Below are 14,266 nucleotides of genomic sequence, written 5' to 3' on the forward strand. Positions count from 1 at the left end.
TCTCTTTGAAGCCGTTGCTGCGCTGATCTGAAGTCTATCTTAAGAGTTGGCCCTAAGGTAAATGATTCCATTGAAGACCCCTTCAGGTAAGAGACCTGGTTGGGAGGCGTTCGTGTTAGGTGACACGTTAGAGTGCAAGGTACGACCACTGCATCAGAGGTATGTGAGTGCTACTACTTTGTAACTAGTCTTGTCTTCTGAATATTGGATATTCTGGCTTTGGCTGCTCCGGAGTAATTTTTCTCATATTGAGTTTCCACTTCGTTAACAAAATTCTTGTGTTGTTTTAAATTCCGCAATGATATTGTTTTGTTAACACTTTTTGCACACACACACACACTTGTTTATATTAGAAGTCAATTTTAATTTTTCATTTGGTATCAGAGCTTGGTACACTCTGTTTAAGATTCAATTCTCAAAGTCTTAATACTGTTCCTGTCTTTGATGGTACAAACTATGGCTATTGAAAAGCTCGTATGCGGTTCTTTTTAAAATTCATTAACTGTTGGAGTATTGTTGAAACTGGTTGGACTAAGCCAGCGGATACAACTCTCGAACTAGTTCCTGAGAAAAACGCACGACTTTCTAATGATAAAGCTCTCCATGCTTTGTGTCAAGCACTTTCACCATCTGAGTTCGCAAGAATCTCAAATAGTGAATCCGCTAAAGAAGCGTGACAAATTCTGGAAACAACATATGAATGCACTAAACTTGTTAAACCTGCCAAACTTCAAATGTTGATTTTCAAATTTGAAGAAATTAAGATGTTAGAGGATGAGACATTTGGAGAGTCTTGAGAAATCCGTCTCGGATGTAAAACTCATCTGTAAAATTCAAAGATCTTTGCCTGAGCGTTTCAGGATCAAGGTAGCCACAATTGAAGAGAGCAAAGATCTGAAAGAAATGAAGATTGAAGAGTTGGTGGGATCTCTTTAAACTTATGAGCTGTCCTTGCCCCCAGTTAAGAAGCTAAAAACCATTGCTCTAAAAGCTTCCAAGAAGAAGGTCGAAGTTTCATCTGGAGATGACTCTGAGGATGAAGAAAAAGCTATGGCCATGCTGGCCAAGAACTTCGGAAAATTAATGAGAAATGAGCGGTTCAAGAAGAAATTTTCCGAAAAAATGAAAAAGGTACCCAGAGAAGTTGAACCTGAGGAAGTCGAGAAGAAAGATCCCAGGGGCCCAAGATGTTATGAATGCTCAGGGTTTGGGCATATCCGGGCCGATTGTGGGAATCTCAAGCAAGGTAAGGGGAAGGCTTATAACGCGATTCTCAGTGATGAGTCCGAAGAAGAAGAAGCTCCTGAGCAAAAGAAATTTCTAGCCTTTGTAGCTCCACATGTCGAATAAGAAGATTCTTACTCAGGAGCATAGTGATGATGGGGAAGAACTCAAGGAGGCCTATAAAACCCTCTATATAGAGTTCGAAAAGCTGAGGAAAGGTCGCAAGCAGCACATTCATAATCTGAACAGTTTGCAGACTGAGAAGAGCTCATTGCTGTGCAAAATACAAGAGTTAGAGGAGAAGCTGCTAGAGACAGCTCCAATTAGAGAGAGTCACTGATGAAAAGCTGACTCACATGCTATAAATTCAGAAGAGCCCAACCGACAAAACTGGTCTCGGGTATGTAGCTCCTCCCTCTGATACTCCCTCTACTTCCAGGATTGTCTTTGTTAAGCCTACAGTCCCAGAGCCTCTTCCCACTGTTGAAGATAAAGGGAATGACAAAATTAATGGAGATGTTCCAGGCACTCAGAAGCCTCATTCCATCAGAAAATCTCCTATATGCCATCACTGCGGTTTAAGTGGGCATGTTCGACCCCAGTGCTCCCTTCATAAAGCACAAAAAGCAAAGGTCAAGAAAGAAGTGCCCAGACAAGCAAGTTATGGCACAAGACCTCTGGCCCAACATTAGACTCCATGGTATTAGGCTCCTTATCATGCTCTATGGAATCAAGCATCAAGGTATCAGGCTCCTCAATATCAAGCCCCTTGGTCTCATGCACCATGGCACTAGGCATCTCAGCATTAGCGGCCTCAGCAACGATTTGTACCTGCCAATCATAGTGGCAAATCCAAGACCAAATCCAAGCACTTTAAAAGGCCGTAGAAGGTGGAAGATGATCAATACTGCATGGAGCTACCTATTTGGATGCAAAGCATGATGGAGTGGATGGGTCAACAGATGAAGTCCTGCCAACGGCCACCCACAGGAAGGCATGCTTGGGTCAGAAAGAAGGAAGACGTTCACCCCACACTCACCTAGTTGGTGAAGGTACTCATGCCTAGGATTTGGTTCCCAATCCTAACGCATCAAGTTAGATTGCTGGATTCTTACTTGATATATTCTGTGTTTACTGTGCAATCTGGGAACCATCTTTTTGCCCCCTATTTCTCTTGAGAGAATATTGCAGGTACAATTTGGGGAAGACAAAAAAAGCAGGTTGAGCGACTGTTTTTTTGTATTGGCAACATCGAACTTACACAGGTTTGATCATGTCGTGCATGTTATGTGATGTCATTTCCATATAGCATTTTGTTTAATAAAAAAAAAAATTGGAGAGTTTTGTAGCAGGGCAGTTGATGAATTATTCTTACATGTGGTTGAGAACATAAGTCTGACACATTCCAAGTTTTCCTGCTCACTTTTTATGATTGATAGTTGCTTTTCTCATGTAATGACTCCGTGCACTATCCTAGGCTCCCCAAAGGTGTGTATTTTCCTATAACTTTTTGCTTCTGGGTACTCGAAACAAGAGAGATGTTTTTGACAAGATGGTCAAATTGACCAAGATGCTAGTTGAACCTAGAACTTAAAAATTCTGGCATTCTCTAGATTGCAGCATAAAAAAGAATCAAGTAGTTACTCTTATGAATTTTGTGCTATGAACGTATATTCACTGCTTATGTGCTGAATTAGCAGTATACCTTGTCCTTCATGGTGCAAGTAAAATTTTACCTTGTCCTTCATAGTACAAGTAAAACAATTGGGTGTTGCATCTTAAGGGGAGTGTATCAGATGAGGGTGGCTAGGCCTTAGTCATTAATAAGGTTTGACTTTTGACTGATCTTTCTTGGATTTTCTCTCATGTTTAGATAATCCAGTTGCTCTTTGTCATATCAGAAAAATTCAATACCTTTTGAGAAAGCCTTCACGCACACATGCATTGTATGAGTTGAGCAAGCTATTTTCATTATTATGTTTGCAGAGAAATCTTTGTCTATCTTATACTTGTCTATCGACTCTATGTTTGCATGATTCTGACTTGCTCTTTGACTGATTTTTCAGACTGAGATACATGCGTGTGCTACTATACTTGTGAAGGATCTAACCTTGTTGTTCTTCTCTCCTTTTTTTAGCAAGATGTTTTTATTCAGTCCGTTTTTGTTTAAACTTTTGGACTTTATTACTTTGTTTACCTTGGTCCTTTTGAGATCTTTAGGGGGAGTAATTTTTGGTGTGTTTGATTTCTATTACTCTGTTTTACCCTTTGTCCATTTGTGACAAAAAGGAGGAGTAATTTTTTTCTTTGGACCGGGATTGTATTTTTAATCCGTCAAGTGATTTTTGTCCCAGAATGGCCAAAGAGAGAGTTTGTTAGTTTGTAATTGGCTTTATTCTGTTGGACAAAATCAGTTCTTTGTAAAGATGCTTTTAAATAGGGATTCCGCTATTCAGAGTGCTTCCAGAAGATTCTGCACAATCTACAAGTCAGAAAAATCAGATCTCTTGCAGCCGTCTGGACGACGTGGTATACCGTCCGGACGCCCAACTGTCCAAAGCATCATCCGTCTGGACGACGAGAACTTTCCGTCCGGACCTTCCTCTGTGTCAAGAAGCTTCGAACTGGTCAAGCTTGCATCCGTTCGGACGTTTCAGCAGCATGTCCGGACGACACTCAGTGTTCGACCAGCTATGGGATTTCTTTCCAAAACATAGATATGGGAAGATCGCTGCAACCGTCCGGATGATGTGGTAAGGCAAGTATCGCATTCAAAATCCAGACGTCCGGACGCCAGCCTTCATGATCCGGACGCGCGAGCATCAGATATGGAAATTGCGTGCATCAGATCAACCGTCCGGATGACAATTCCTTTGGTTTGGACGCGTGAAGCCTTAATATGAAAATTGCATGCAGCGGAAGTGCGACCGTCAGGACGACATTGCACCACCGTCCGGACGTGGCTCAAATCAGGAAAGAATTTCAGCGAAATTTTGGAAAGCTGATCACACAGTTGTCCGTTCGAACGCCCTATGACTACCGTGCGGACGGCGCCTAAGTTTTATCAAGCCAGGCGCTCAGTTGAACTTGGAGCCTATAAATAGAGGTCCATAGGCTTGAAAATAGTAATAATTCGGTATTGAATTCCTTAGTACTTAGAGAGTTATATTGTAAGATTATTGTGCTGAGTTAGTCTCTCTGAAGACGTTGCTGTGTGTGTTGTTGCTGCGCTGATCTGAAGTTTATCTTAGGGGTTGGCCCTAAGGTAAATGATTCCATTGAAGACCTATTCAGGTAGGAGACCTGGTTGGGAGGTGTTCGTGTTAGGGGGAGTAATTTTTGGTGTGTTTGATTTCTATTACTCTGTTTTACCCTTTGTCCATTTGTGACAAAAAGGAGGAGTAATTTTTTTCTTTGGACCGGGATTGTATTTTTAATCCGTCAAGTGATTTTTGTCCCAGAATGGCCAAAGAGAGAGTTTGTTAGTTTGTAATTGGCTTTATTCTGTTGGACAAAATCAGTTCTTTGTAAAGATGCTTTTAAATAGGGATTCCGCTATTCAGAGTGCTTCCAGAAGATTCTGCACAATCTACAAGTCAGAAAAATCAGATCTCTTGCAGCCGTCTGGACGACGTGGTATACCGTCCGGACGCCCAACTGTCCAAAGCATCATCCGTCTGGACGACGAGAACTTTCCGTCCGGACCTTCCTCTGTGTCAAGAAGCTTCGAACTGGTCAAGCTTGCATCCGTTCGGACGTTTCAGCAGCATGTCCGGACGACACTCAGTGTTCGACCAGCTATGGGATTTCTTTCCAAAACATAGATATGGGAAGATCGCTGCAACCGTCCGGATGATGTGGTAAGGCAAGTATCGCATTCAAAATCCAGACGTCCGGACGCCAGCCTTCATGATCCGGACGCGCGAGCATCAGATATGGAAATTGCGTGCATCAGATCAACCGTCCGGATGACAATTCCTTTGGTTTGGACGCGTGAAGCCTTAATATGAAAATTGCATGCAGCGGAAGTGCGACCGTCAGGACGACATTGCACCACCGTCCGGACGTGGCTCAAATCAGGAAAGAATTTCAGCGAAATTTTGGAAAGCTGATCGCACAGTTGTCCGTTCGAACGCCCTATGACTACCGTGCGGACGGCGCCTAAGTTTTATCAAGCCAGGCGCTCAGTTGAACTTGGAGCCTATAAATAGAGGTCCATAGGCTTGAAAATAGTAATAATTCGGTATTGAATTCCTTAGTACTTAGAGAGTTATATTGTAAGATTATTGTGCTGAGTTAGTCTCTCTGAAGACGTTGCTGTGTGTGTTGTTGCTGCGCTGATCTGAAGTTTATCTTAGGGGTTGGCCCTAAGGTAAATGATTCCATTGAAGACCTATTCAGGTAGGAGACCTGGTTGGGAGGTGTTCGTGTTAGGTGACACGTTAAAGTGCAAAGTACGACCACTGCATCAAGGGTATGTGAGCGTTACTACTTTGTAACTAGTCTTGTCTTCTGAATAGTGGATATCCTGGGTTTGGCTGTCCTGGAGTGGTTTTTCTCATATTGAGTTTCCACTTCATTAACCTTGTGTTGTTTTAAATTTCGCATTGATATTGTCTTGTTAATACTTTGTGCACACACACACACACTTGTTTATATTAGAAGTCAATTTTAATTTTTCACAATGCTAGGGAAGCATACTAGGCGCTGTTTGGGTGGCCGACTTAGGGAGTACTGGTCGTGCTCGGTGGGATGTAATGCAGTCGGTCCAGCTGGAGTTCCTCGCCCTGAACTTTTTCTGTACAACGATGGTGATGCTTGGGCAGCGTACCCAGCACTGTATGGGTAGCCGAGTTAGGGAGTATCACTCGTGCAAAGCGTGAGTTTCTCATCTTGATCTTTTTCGGTACGGAGATGGCAATGGCGGTGTTGATGGTGATGTCGTTGCTAGGGGAGCGTACTTGGCGTTGTTTGGGTAGCCGAGATAGGGAGTTCGACAAGTGCCAAGCGGGATGCACCCTAGTTGGCCCAGGTGGGCAGCTGAGATAGGGGCTCGTAGTTAGCTGTTGTTTGGGAAGCCGAGTTAGGGAGTATTGCTCGTGCCCTTCGGGATGTACCCCAGTCGGCCCAGGCGGGAGTTTCTAGCCATGAGTATCTTAGGTATGGTGTTGGTAATGGAGGTGGCGATGCTAGGGGAGCGTACTCGGCGATGTTTCGGTAGCCGAGTTTTGGAGTACCGCTCGAGCCTGATGGGATGTACCCTAGTCGGCCTTGGTGTGAGTTTTCTCGCATTGAGATTCTTTAGTACGACGATGGCAGTGACAATGCTAGGGGAGCGTACTCGGCAATGTTTGGGTAGGCGAGTAAGGGAGTACTGCTCGTGCTAGACGAGATGTACCCTAGTCAGCCCAAGCGGGAGTTGTCGCCTTAAGCTTCTTCAGTACGGTGTTGGCAATGGCAGTAGAGATGGCGATGGCGATGCTAGAGGAGCATTCTCGGATTTGTTTAGGTAGCCGAGTTAGGGATTACCCTTCGTGCCTATGCGGGATGTACCCAATCGGCTCGGGCAGGAGTTTCTTGCCTTGAGCTTCTTCGATACAGTGCCGGTGATAACGATGGAGATGCTAGAGGAGCGTACTTGACGCTGTTTCGGTAGTTGAGTTATAGAGTACTGCTTGTGCTCAATGGGATGTACCCTAGTCGGCCTAGGTGGGAGTTTCTCGCTCTGAGCTTCTTTGGTATGATGCTGGCGATAGCGATGCTAACGGAGCGTACCCGTCGCTATTTGGGTAGCCGAGTTAGGGAGTACCGCTCGTGCTCGGCCAGATTTACCCTAGTCGACCAAGGTAGTAGTTTCTCACCTTCGGTACGATGCTGGCCCTGGCAATGGCGATGCCAGGGAGCGGACCTGGCATTGTTTGAGTAGCCGAGTGTTATGGAGTAGCGCTCGTTCTTGGCGGTGGCAATGCCGGTGGTGATGGTGATGCTAGAGGAGTGTACGCAATGCTATTTGGGTAGTTGAGATAGGGAGTACCGCTTGTGCTCGGCGGGATGTACCCCAGTTGGTCCAGACGGGAGTTTCTCGCCCTAAGCTTAGCTACAGTGCTGGCGATGTTGATGGTAATACTAGGGGAGCATATCAAGCGTTGTTTGAGCGGCTAAGTTAGGGTGGATTGCTCTTGCCCGACGAGATGTACCCTAGTCGGCTAAGCCAGGAGTTTTTCACAATGAGCTTCTTTGGTACAAGGCTACCGATGGTGATGGCAATGGCAATGGCAATGCTAGGGGAGCGTACTTGACGTTGTTTGGGTAGCCGAGTTAGGGAGTACCGCTTGTGCTCGACGGGATGTACCTTAGTCGACCTAGGTGGAAGTTTTTCGGCTAAAGCTTCTTTGGTATGGTGCTGGCGATGGCGGTGGCAATGCTAAAGCTGTGTGAGGGAGTATCGTTTGTGCTTGGCGGTGGCGTAGGCCATGCTAGGAAAGCGTACCCGGTGCTGTTTGGGTAGCCAAGTTGGAGAGTACCGCTCGTGCTCGGCGGGATGTAGCCTAGTCAGCCCATGTGGGAGTTTCTCGCCTTAAGCTTCTTCGGTATGGTGCTGGCGATAGCAATGGAGATGGAAATGACGATGCTAGGGGAGCGTACCTGACGCTAGGCAGGAGTTGCTCGCCCTTAGCTTTTTGTTACGATAATTGTGATGCAACGTACTCGGCACTGTTTGGGTTGTCGAGTTAGGGAGTACGACTAATGCTAGGCAAGAGTTTCTCGCTATGATCTTTTTCGGTACGAAGATGGCGATTGCGGTGTTGATGGCGATGGCGATGCTAAGGGAGCGTACACGTCGTTGTTTGGGTAGATTGGTAGAGGAGTACCACTCGTTCTCTCCCTGAGCTTCTTCGATATGGTGCTGTGCTGGCGATGGCGATTCTAGTGCAGCGTATCCGGCGTTGTTTGGGTGGCTGAGTTAGAGAATACTGCTCGTGCCCGGGAGGATGTATGCTAGTCAGCCCAGGCAAGAGTTTCTCGTCTTGGTCTTTTTCGGTACAAAGATTGCGAGGCTAGGGGAGCGTACCTATCACTGTTTGGGTAGACGAGTTAGGGAGTACAACTTGTGCCCGACGGAATGTACTCTAGTCAGCCCAGGGGAGTTTCTCGCACTACGACGATGGCGATGGCGATGCTAGCCGAGTTAGAGTGTACTGCTCGTGCCCGTCGAGATGTACCCTAGTCGGCCCAGGCGAAGGTTTTTCTCCATGAGCTTCTTTGGTACAGTACTAGCGATGGCTGTCGCAATGCTAGGGGAGTGTACCCGGTGTTATTTCGAAAGCCGAGTTAGGGAGTACCGCTCGCGCCCGGAGGGATGTACGCCAGTCGGCCTAGACAAGAGTTTTTCGCCTAGAGCTTCTTCGGTACGGTGTTGGCGATGGTAGTGGCAATGGTAAAGGAGCGTACTCGTTGCTGTTTGGGTAGCCGAGTTAAGGAGTACCGCTCATGCTTAGCGGTGGCGATGGCGATGGCGATGCTAGGGGAGCATAACCGGTACTGTTTGGGTAGCCAAGTTGGGGAGTACTGCTCATGCGCGGCGGGATGTACCCCAGTTGGCCCAGGTGTGAGTTTCTCGCCTTGAGCTTGTTCGGTACAGTGCTGGCGATGGTGGTGTAGATGGTGATGCTAGGGGAGTGTACTCGACGCTATAATGGTGGCCGAGTTAGGGAGTATTGCCCATGCTCGGCGGGTTGTACCCTAGTCGGCCCAAGTAAGAGTTGCTCGCCCTTAGCTTTTTCAGTACGCCAATGGTGATAACTTGTATAATAGCTTTTTCATTGGATCTAAGGCTCATCATTGAGACTGGCTAACAATAGTCAAGGCAGTGAGAGTGCCAAAAAATTTTGGAAGCTCAACTCTAAAGCCTAAGAAGTTGTTTGGTAAGTAATTGTGTAATGGAATATTTATTTGAATAGTAGTAAGAAGTGATTGATGTGATATAAAATTTGAGAATGTTTTATAAAAAAGTGAAAGTTTTGTTTTGTAGTGGTTTTTTTTTTATTTAAATAGTAATAAAAAATTATTGATGTGATGTAAAAAGTGTAAAAAAGTTAGAATGTTTTTTATTTGATTTTTTTGGGAGAAATGAAATGGGAATTGAAAATTTTGCATTTGGTTGCCAAACAGCTCCTAAGTCTCCATGTCGCTTATCCTAATCACGTTGTTCCCGAAATAGAACAAGGTTGTAATACGGCTTCTCGAAATTGGATTCTAAATTGCAACCGTCAATATCGCAATTGACGTAGCGGAAGACTAAGGTAACTAATCAAAGAGCTGAGTTTTTGATTTTGCAAAGAGAAACGTCTTCGTCTTTTACTCAAAAAGATAAAAACAAGCCCGCAGACTAAAAGAAAGATAAAATTTCGTAGAGTAGTTGAGAGAATTCTCTAATTTGATAATAATTCAATGACTGAGTTTACATAATAAGCAAGCATATTTATAGAAGAGAAATACTTGTAGAGAAAGTAATCCTAATCCTAGTAGTAATAGTAAACCTATTCCTAGTAACAATAGTAAACCTAGTTCTAGTAGTAATAGTAAACCTAATCCTAAAGAAGAAAAGTTTATAAAATAAATAAAAAACTATTTATTTCTTTTAGTGGGGACCGCATATCCTGCATCAACTGCATGTCCTGCATCAGTCTCGCCTTCTTGAAAATAACTCGTCCTCGACTTAAGTTTTGAATCCTCTGGTGGAAAATATTCAAAAATGTTTGCCACGTTGAATGTTGAAGACATTGTCTGGTGGAGACCAACGACATATGCATTATCGTTAATCTTTTTAAGTATTTTGCATGGACCGTACTTCTTATTCCTCAGCTTTCCAGAAACACCAGTCGAAAGTCGCCCTTTGCGTAAATACACCATCACAAGATCTCCTTGAAAAATCTTCGGTCGCGAACCCTTGTTTGCTGCCTTCTTGTACTTAGCATAGGATTGTTCAAGATGCTGACGAACTCCTTCTTGGGTAGCTTTCACCCGTTCTCCTAAATGCTCCGCTGCCACACTTGCTCCCATTAGATAAAGCTACAAGATGTACTGGAAGTTTCGGAGTTCTCCCATAGACAACTTTGAACAGTGCTTTCCCAATAGATTGATTCACCATGTTGTTGTAGGCAAACTCAGTCTGAGCTAAAGCTAGGTTCTACTGCTTCGGTTTGTCACATGCAATACATTGAAGTAAATTACCTAGAGTTGGATTAACAACTTTTGTCCGTCCGTCTGCGGATGGCTCGTGCTACTGAAGTTCAATGTTGTGTCGAACCGCCTCCATAATGTTCGTTAAAAGTGAGACAAGAACTTGGTGTCTCGGATAGAAGTGATAAGACTTTGGGACTACATGCAATCGAACCACCTCTCGGAAGAATAGATTGGCCACTTGAACAGCATCAGATGTTTTCTTGCAAGCAGCAAAGTAAGCAATTTTGAAAAATCTATTCACAATTACCATTAAGCAATTTTGAAAAATCTATCCACAATTACCATTATAGAATCTGCTGCTCATTGGGTTCTCGGAAAACCCAATACAAAATCCATGGATACATCTTCCCATGGTGCTGTCGGTATTGATAAAGGCATGTATAATCCTGTATTTTGGGTTTGCCCCTTGGCGACTTGACAAGGCTGGCATTGTCGAACAAAATTACCTACTTTCTTTAGTTGCAGCCAGTAATACCGCTCTTCTACCAGAGCAATAGTCTTGTCTCTTCCCAGATGGCCACCCAAACCTCCAGCATGTAATTCTCGGATTATTTGTTCCCGTAAGGAACTTCTCGGAATGCACAGTCGTTTGCCACAGAATAAATACCCCTCTTGAATATGTATCTCGGGAATTGGTTGCCCCGTCTTGCAATGCTTTAAAGTTTCACCAAAATCTTCATATTTCCCATATAACTCTTTTATGCACTCGAATGTAGTCACTTCAGCTTTCATGGTGATCAGCAGGGTAGCTCGGCAACTCAAAGCGTCAGCTACACAATTCAGTTTTCCTGACTTATGCTTGAGAGAAAAATTGAACCGTTGGATGTAAGAAACCCATAGAGCATGCATCCGATTTAGATTCTTTTGACTATTGATGAACTTTAATGCTTGATGGTCGGTATAGAGGACAAACTCTCGTTGGATCAGGTAGTGCTCCCACACCTTGAGGGCTCTTAAGACAGCATAAAACTCCAACTCATATGTTGACCACTTCTGTCTTGCTTCTCTGAGCTTTTCACTAAAAAATTCCACAAGCTTCCCTTCTTGAGATAACACTGCTCCTATCCTGACGATTGATGCATCACACTCAACTTCAAACAGCTTGTCAAAGTCGGGTAAAGCAAGTACAGGCGATGTGCATAGATTTTCTTTGATGATTGAGAAACTTCGCTCGGCTTTGTCACTCCAGTTGAATTTTCCTTTCTTCATACACTCGGTGATTGATGTTGCAATACTACTGAAATTCCGAACGAACCTTCTATAGAAAGTTGCTAACCCATGGAAACTTCTTACTTCTCCTATTGACTTGGGCGTTTCTCAAATTACTCGCGCCTTCTCTTTATCCACTAGGATTCTATCGGCACCGACTACATATCCGAGGAAGAGTAACTGATCTATTATGAAACTACACTTCTTTATTTTGATAAACAACTTATTTTCACAGAGGACCTCCAACACTTTCCTCATGTGATCCATGTGAGTCACCAGGTTGCGACTTTAGGTAAGAATATCATCAAAATAGTTGTATGACAAATTTTCCAATAAAAGGTTTCAGTACCTGATTCATGAGTCGCATGAAAGTGCTTGGTGCATTCGAAAGACCGAAAGACATCATCATCCACTCGTAAAGCCCCTCTTTAGTCTTGAACGCAGTTTTTCTATTCATCTCCCGGCCGTAAACGGATTTGGTGATATCCACTCCTCAAGTCAATCTTCGAAAAAAATCTTTGCCCCATATAGCATATCAAACATGTCACCTATTCGAGGAATAGGAAACCGATACTTGACCGTCATCTTTTTTATTGCCCGGCTATCCACGCACATTTGCCAACTTCCATCTTTCTTCGGTACAAGTAGGGTCAGTACGGATCATGGACTCATACTCTCGCAATTGTCCCTTCCGAATTAATCCCTCTACCTGCTCTTGCGAAATAGCATTCTATTTTAGGCTCATTCGATAATGTGGCAAGTTCGGGAGACTTGCTCCCGGTACTAAGTCAATATAGTGCTGGATATATCTCATGGGCGGTAGTCCTTCGGGCATCTCTTCAGGCATGATGTCTTTTAATTCTTCTAACATCGATCGCATTGCCTCGGGTTCTTCTTGTGAGACGGAGCCCGGGGTTCCCTCGGTTACCAATGCTATGATGTCTCGGGCCTCCTTAACTTCTATAAATTCGTATCTAGTGGATAGGAGGACCGACTTACCCTTGAAATGAGTAGAATTTTCGACTTCTTGTATGGGGTTGGGTGCTTTTTAGTTTTCAAACCCAGCTTCGAAACCATCTACTTAGACGCCACATTCTCCCCGCTACCACCATCAATAATCACATCACATATCCTCTGGTTGACCATGCAGCGAGTACGGAAAATCTTGTGCCTTTGAGATTGATCCTCTTGCCTCGGGGTCAAGGGTAAACGTTGAATTACTAAGGATCGGGAAAGTGGAATTCCCTCATCAGCGTCAGCCAACTCCTCTTCCTCATACTCGGGTGTATCATCATCTCCATTCTCGGGTCCTTTTGGCTCGGGCTCAATCAAGCTTACCATCTACCTCTGGGGACATTGATGTGACCTAAGTCCTGGTTGGTTGCATTTGAAACACTTGTTTGAACTGGGCCGTGCATATGGATTGTTAGTTGGTTGTCTCGGGATGTTTGAACTGCTGTTGGCTACTTTTTCCGTGGAAGTCACTGGTTGACTTGGTGTGATTGTTGGGACTAGAGGTTGTTTTTCCCGACCCTGTGTTGGTCTCGTCGAATCGCTCAGGTTTCACTCCCAGGTTGGTGCTCTAGGCCTCTCCAGTTGCTTCTCCGCTCGGGTTGCTAAACTAACTGCCTCGTTCAAAGTAAAGACATGATGCATAGAAACCTTATCTTGTGTTGCCACACGTAGTCCACTAATAAACCTTGCAACTTGTTGATCTTCTGTCTCCATGAGATCATTCCTGGCAGATAGGCGATAGAAATCATCAGCATACGCTTGGATGGTTCGACCTCCTTGTCGACACTCTTGGTATTGTTGGAATAGTTGTTGCTCAAAGTCCGGTGGTAAAAACGGTGCTTTGAGAAGCCGTTTCATCTTCAAACATGAAGTTACAGGTCCCTTCCCTTGTCGGGCTCGAGAAATCTGTAATTTTTCCCACCAAGCAGAAGCTCCTCTCTTGAACTTGTATGCCACTAACTTCACCTTGTGATCATCGCGAATACTTATATAATCAAAAAATCTCTCTACCTCCATCACCCAATCTAAGAAATATTCGATGTGAAGATGCCCGTTGAATGGGGGGAGGTCAATCTTCATTCGGTATTCGTGGGATTCCTGTCTATCGTGATCCTGACGTCTGGGTTGCTCTCCATAGGCATCCCGATAGCCAGCGCCTTCATGGACATTCCCCATATGGCTAGCTCTACCGATCTCATAGCCTATGAATTCTGCGTCACCACGACCAGCGCCCCTACGTAGTTCATCCCTTCAGTTTACCCCAATGTCCGAACACCCTTCAGTGAAGTCTTCATCGTCACTAAGATCGTCATAGGCCAGTGGTCGGTTTATAGGTGTGGGTCGTGGCGGTATAGAACTAAGATTGTTCTGATAGCGTATGATAGCCGTAGAAACTATGAATTGAAGATAGAAAAATGAATTCAGGAAGAGAAAATAACAAATAGAGAAGAGAAAAACCCTAATTACCCCAAATAAACAAACAGAGAAATAACTCTAAAATACTTTTTTGACAAAATAATACAGACCTGTCTTTATTATATAGGCAAAGTTTGAGTATTTTCCAAGCAGAATA

The 14,266-nt window shown here is 44.2% G+C and overlaps 2 protein-coding genes across 2 annotated transcripts in view; one reads left to right on the forward strand and one right to left on the reverse strand.

The window, feature by feature from the left end:
• Positions 1 to 14,266, forward strand: part of LOC133876248 (dynamin-related protein 5A-like) — a 39,561-nt gene that overhangs the window by 10,353 nt on the left and 14,942 nt on the right. The window lies entirely within an intron of this gene.
• On the reverse strand, positions 13,243 to 13,869 carry LOC133876250 (uncharacterized). Its single transcript, XM_062314534.1, has one exon. The coding sequence runs from the start codon at positions 13,867 to 13,869 to the stop codon at positions 13,243 to 13,245; it is 627 nt and encodes a 208-aa protein (XP_062170518.1).

This window comes from Alnus glutinosa, chromosome 8, assembly GCF_958979055.1.
Source record: "Alnus glutinosa chromosome 8, dhAlnGlut1.1, whole genome shotgun sequence".
NCBI classification, from domain to species: domain Eukaryota; kingdom Viridiplantae; phylum Streptophyta; class Magnoliopsida; order Fagales; family Betulaceae; genus Alnus; species Alnus glutinosa.

Coding starts and splice junctions, on each gene's coding strand:
- LOC133876250 (XM_062314534.1), bottom strand. CDS start 13,869: ATGGGGAATGTCCATGAAGGCGCTGGCTATCGGGATGCCTATGGAGAG.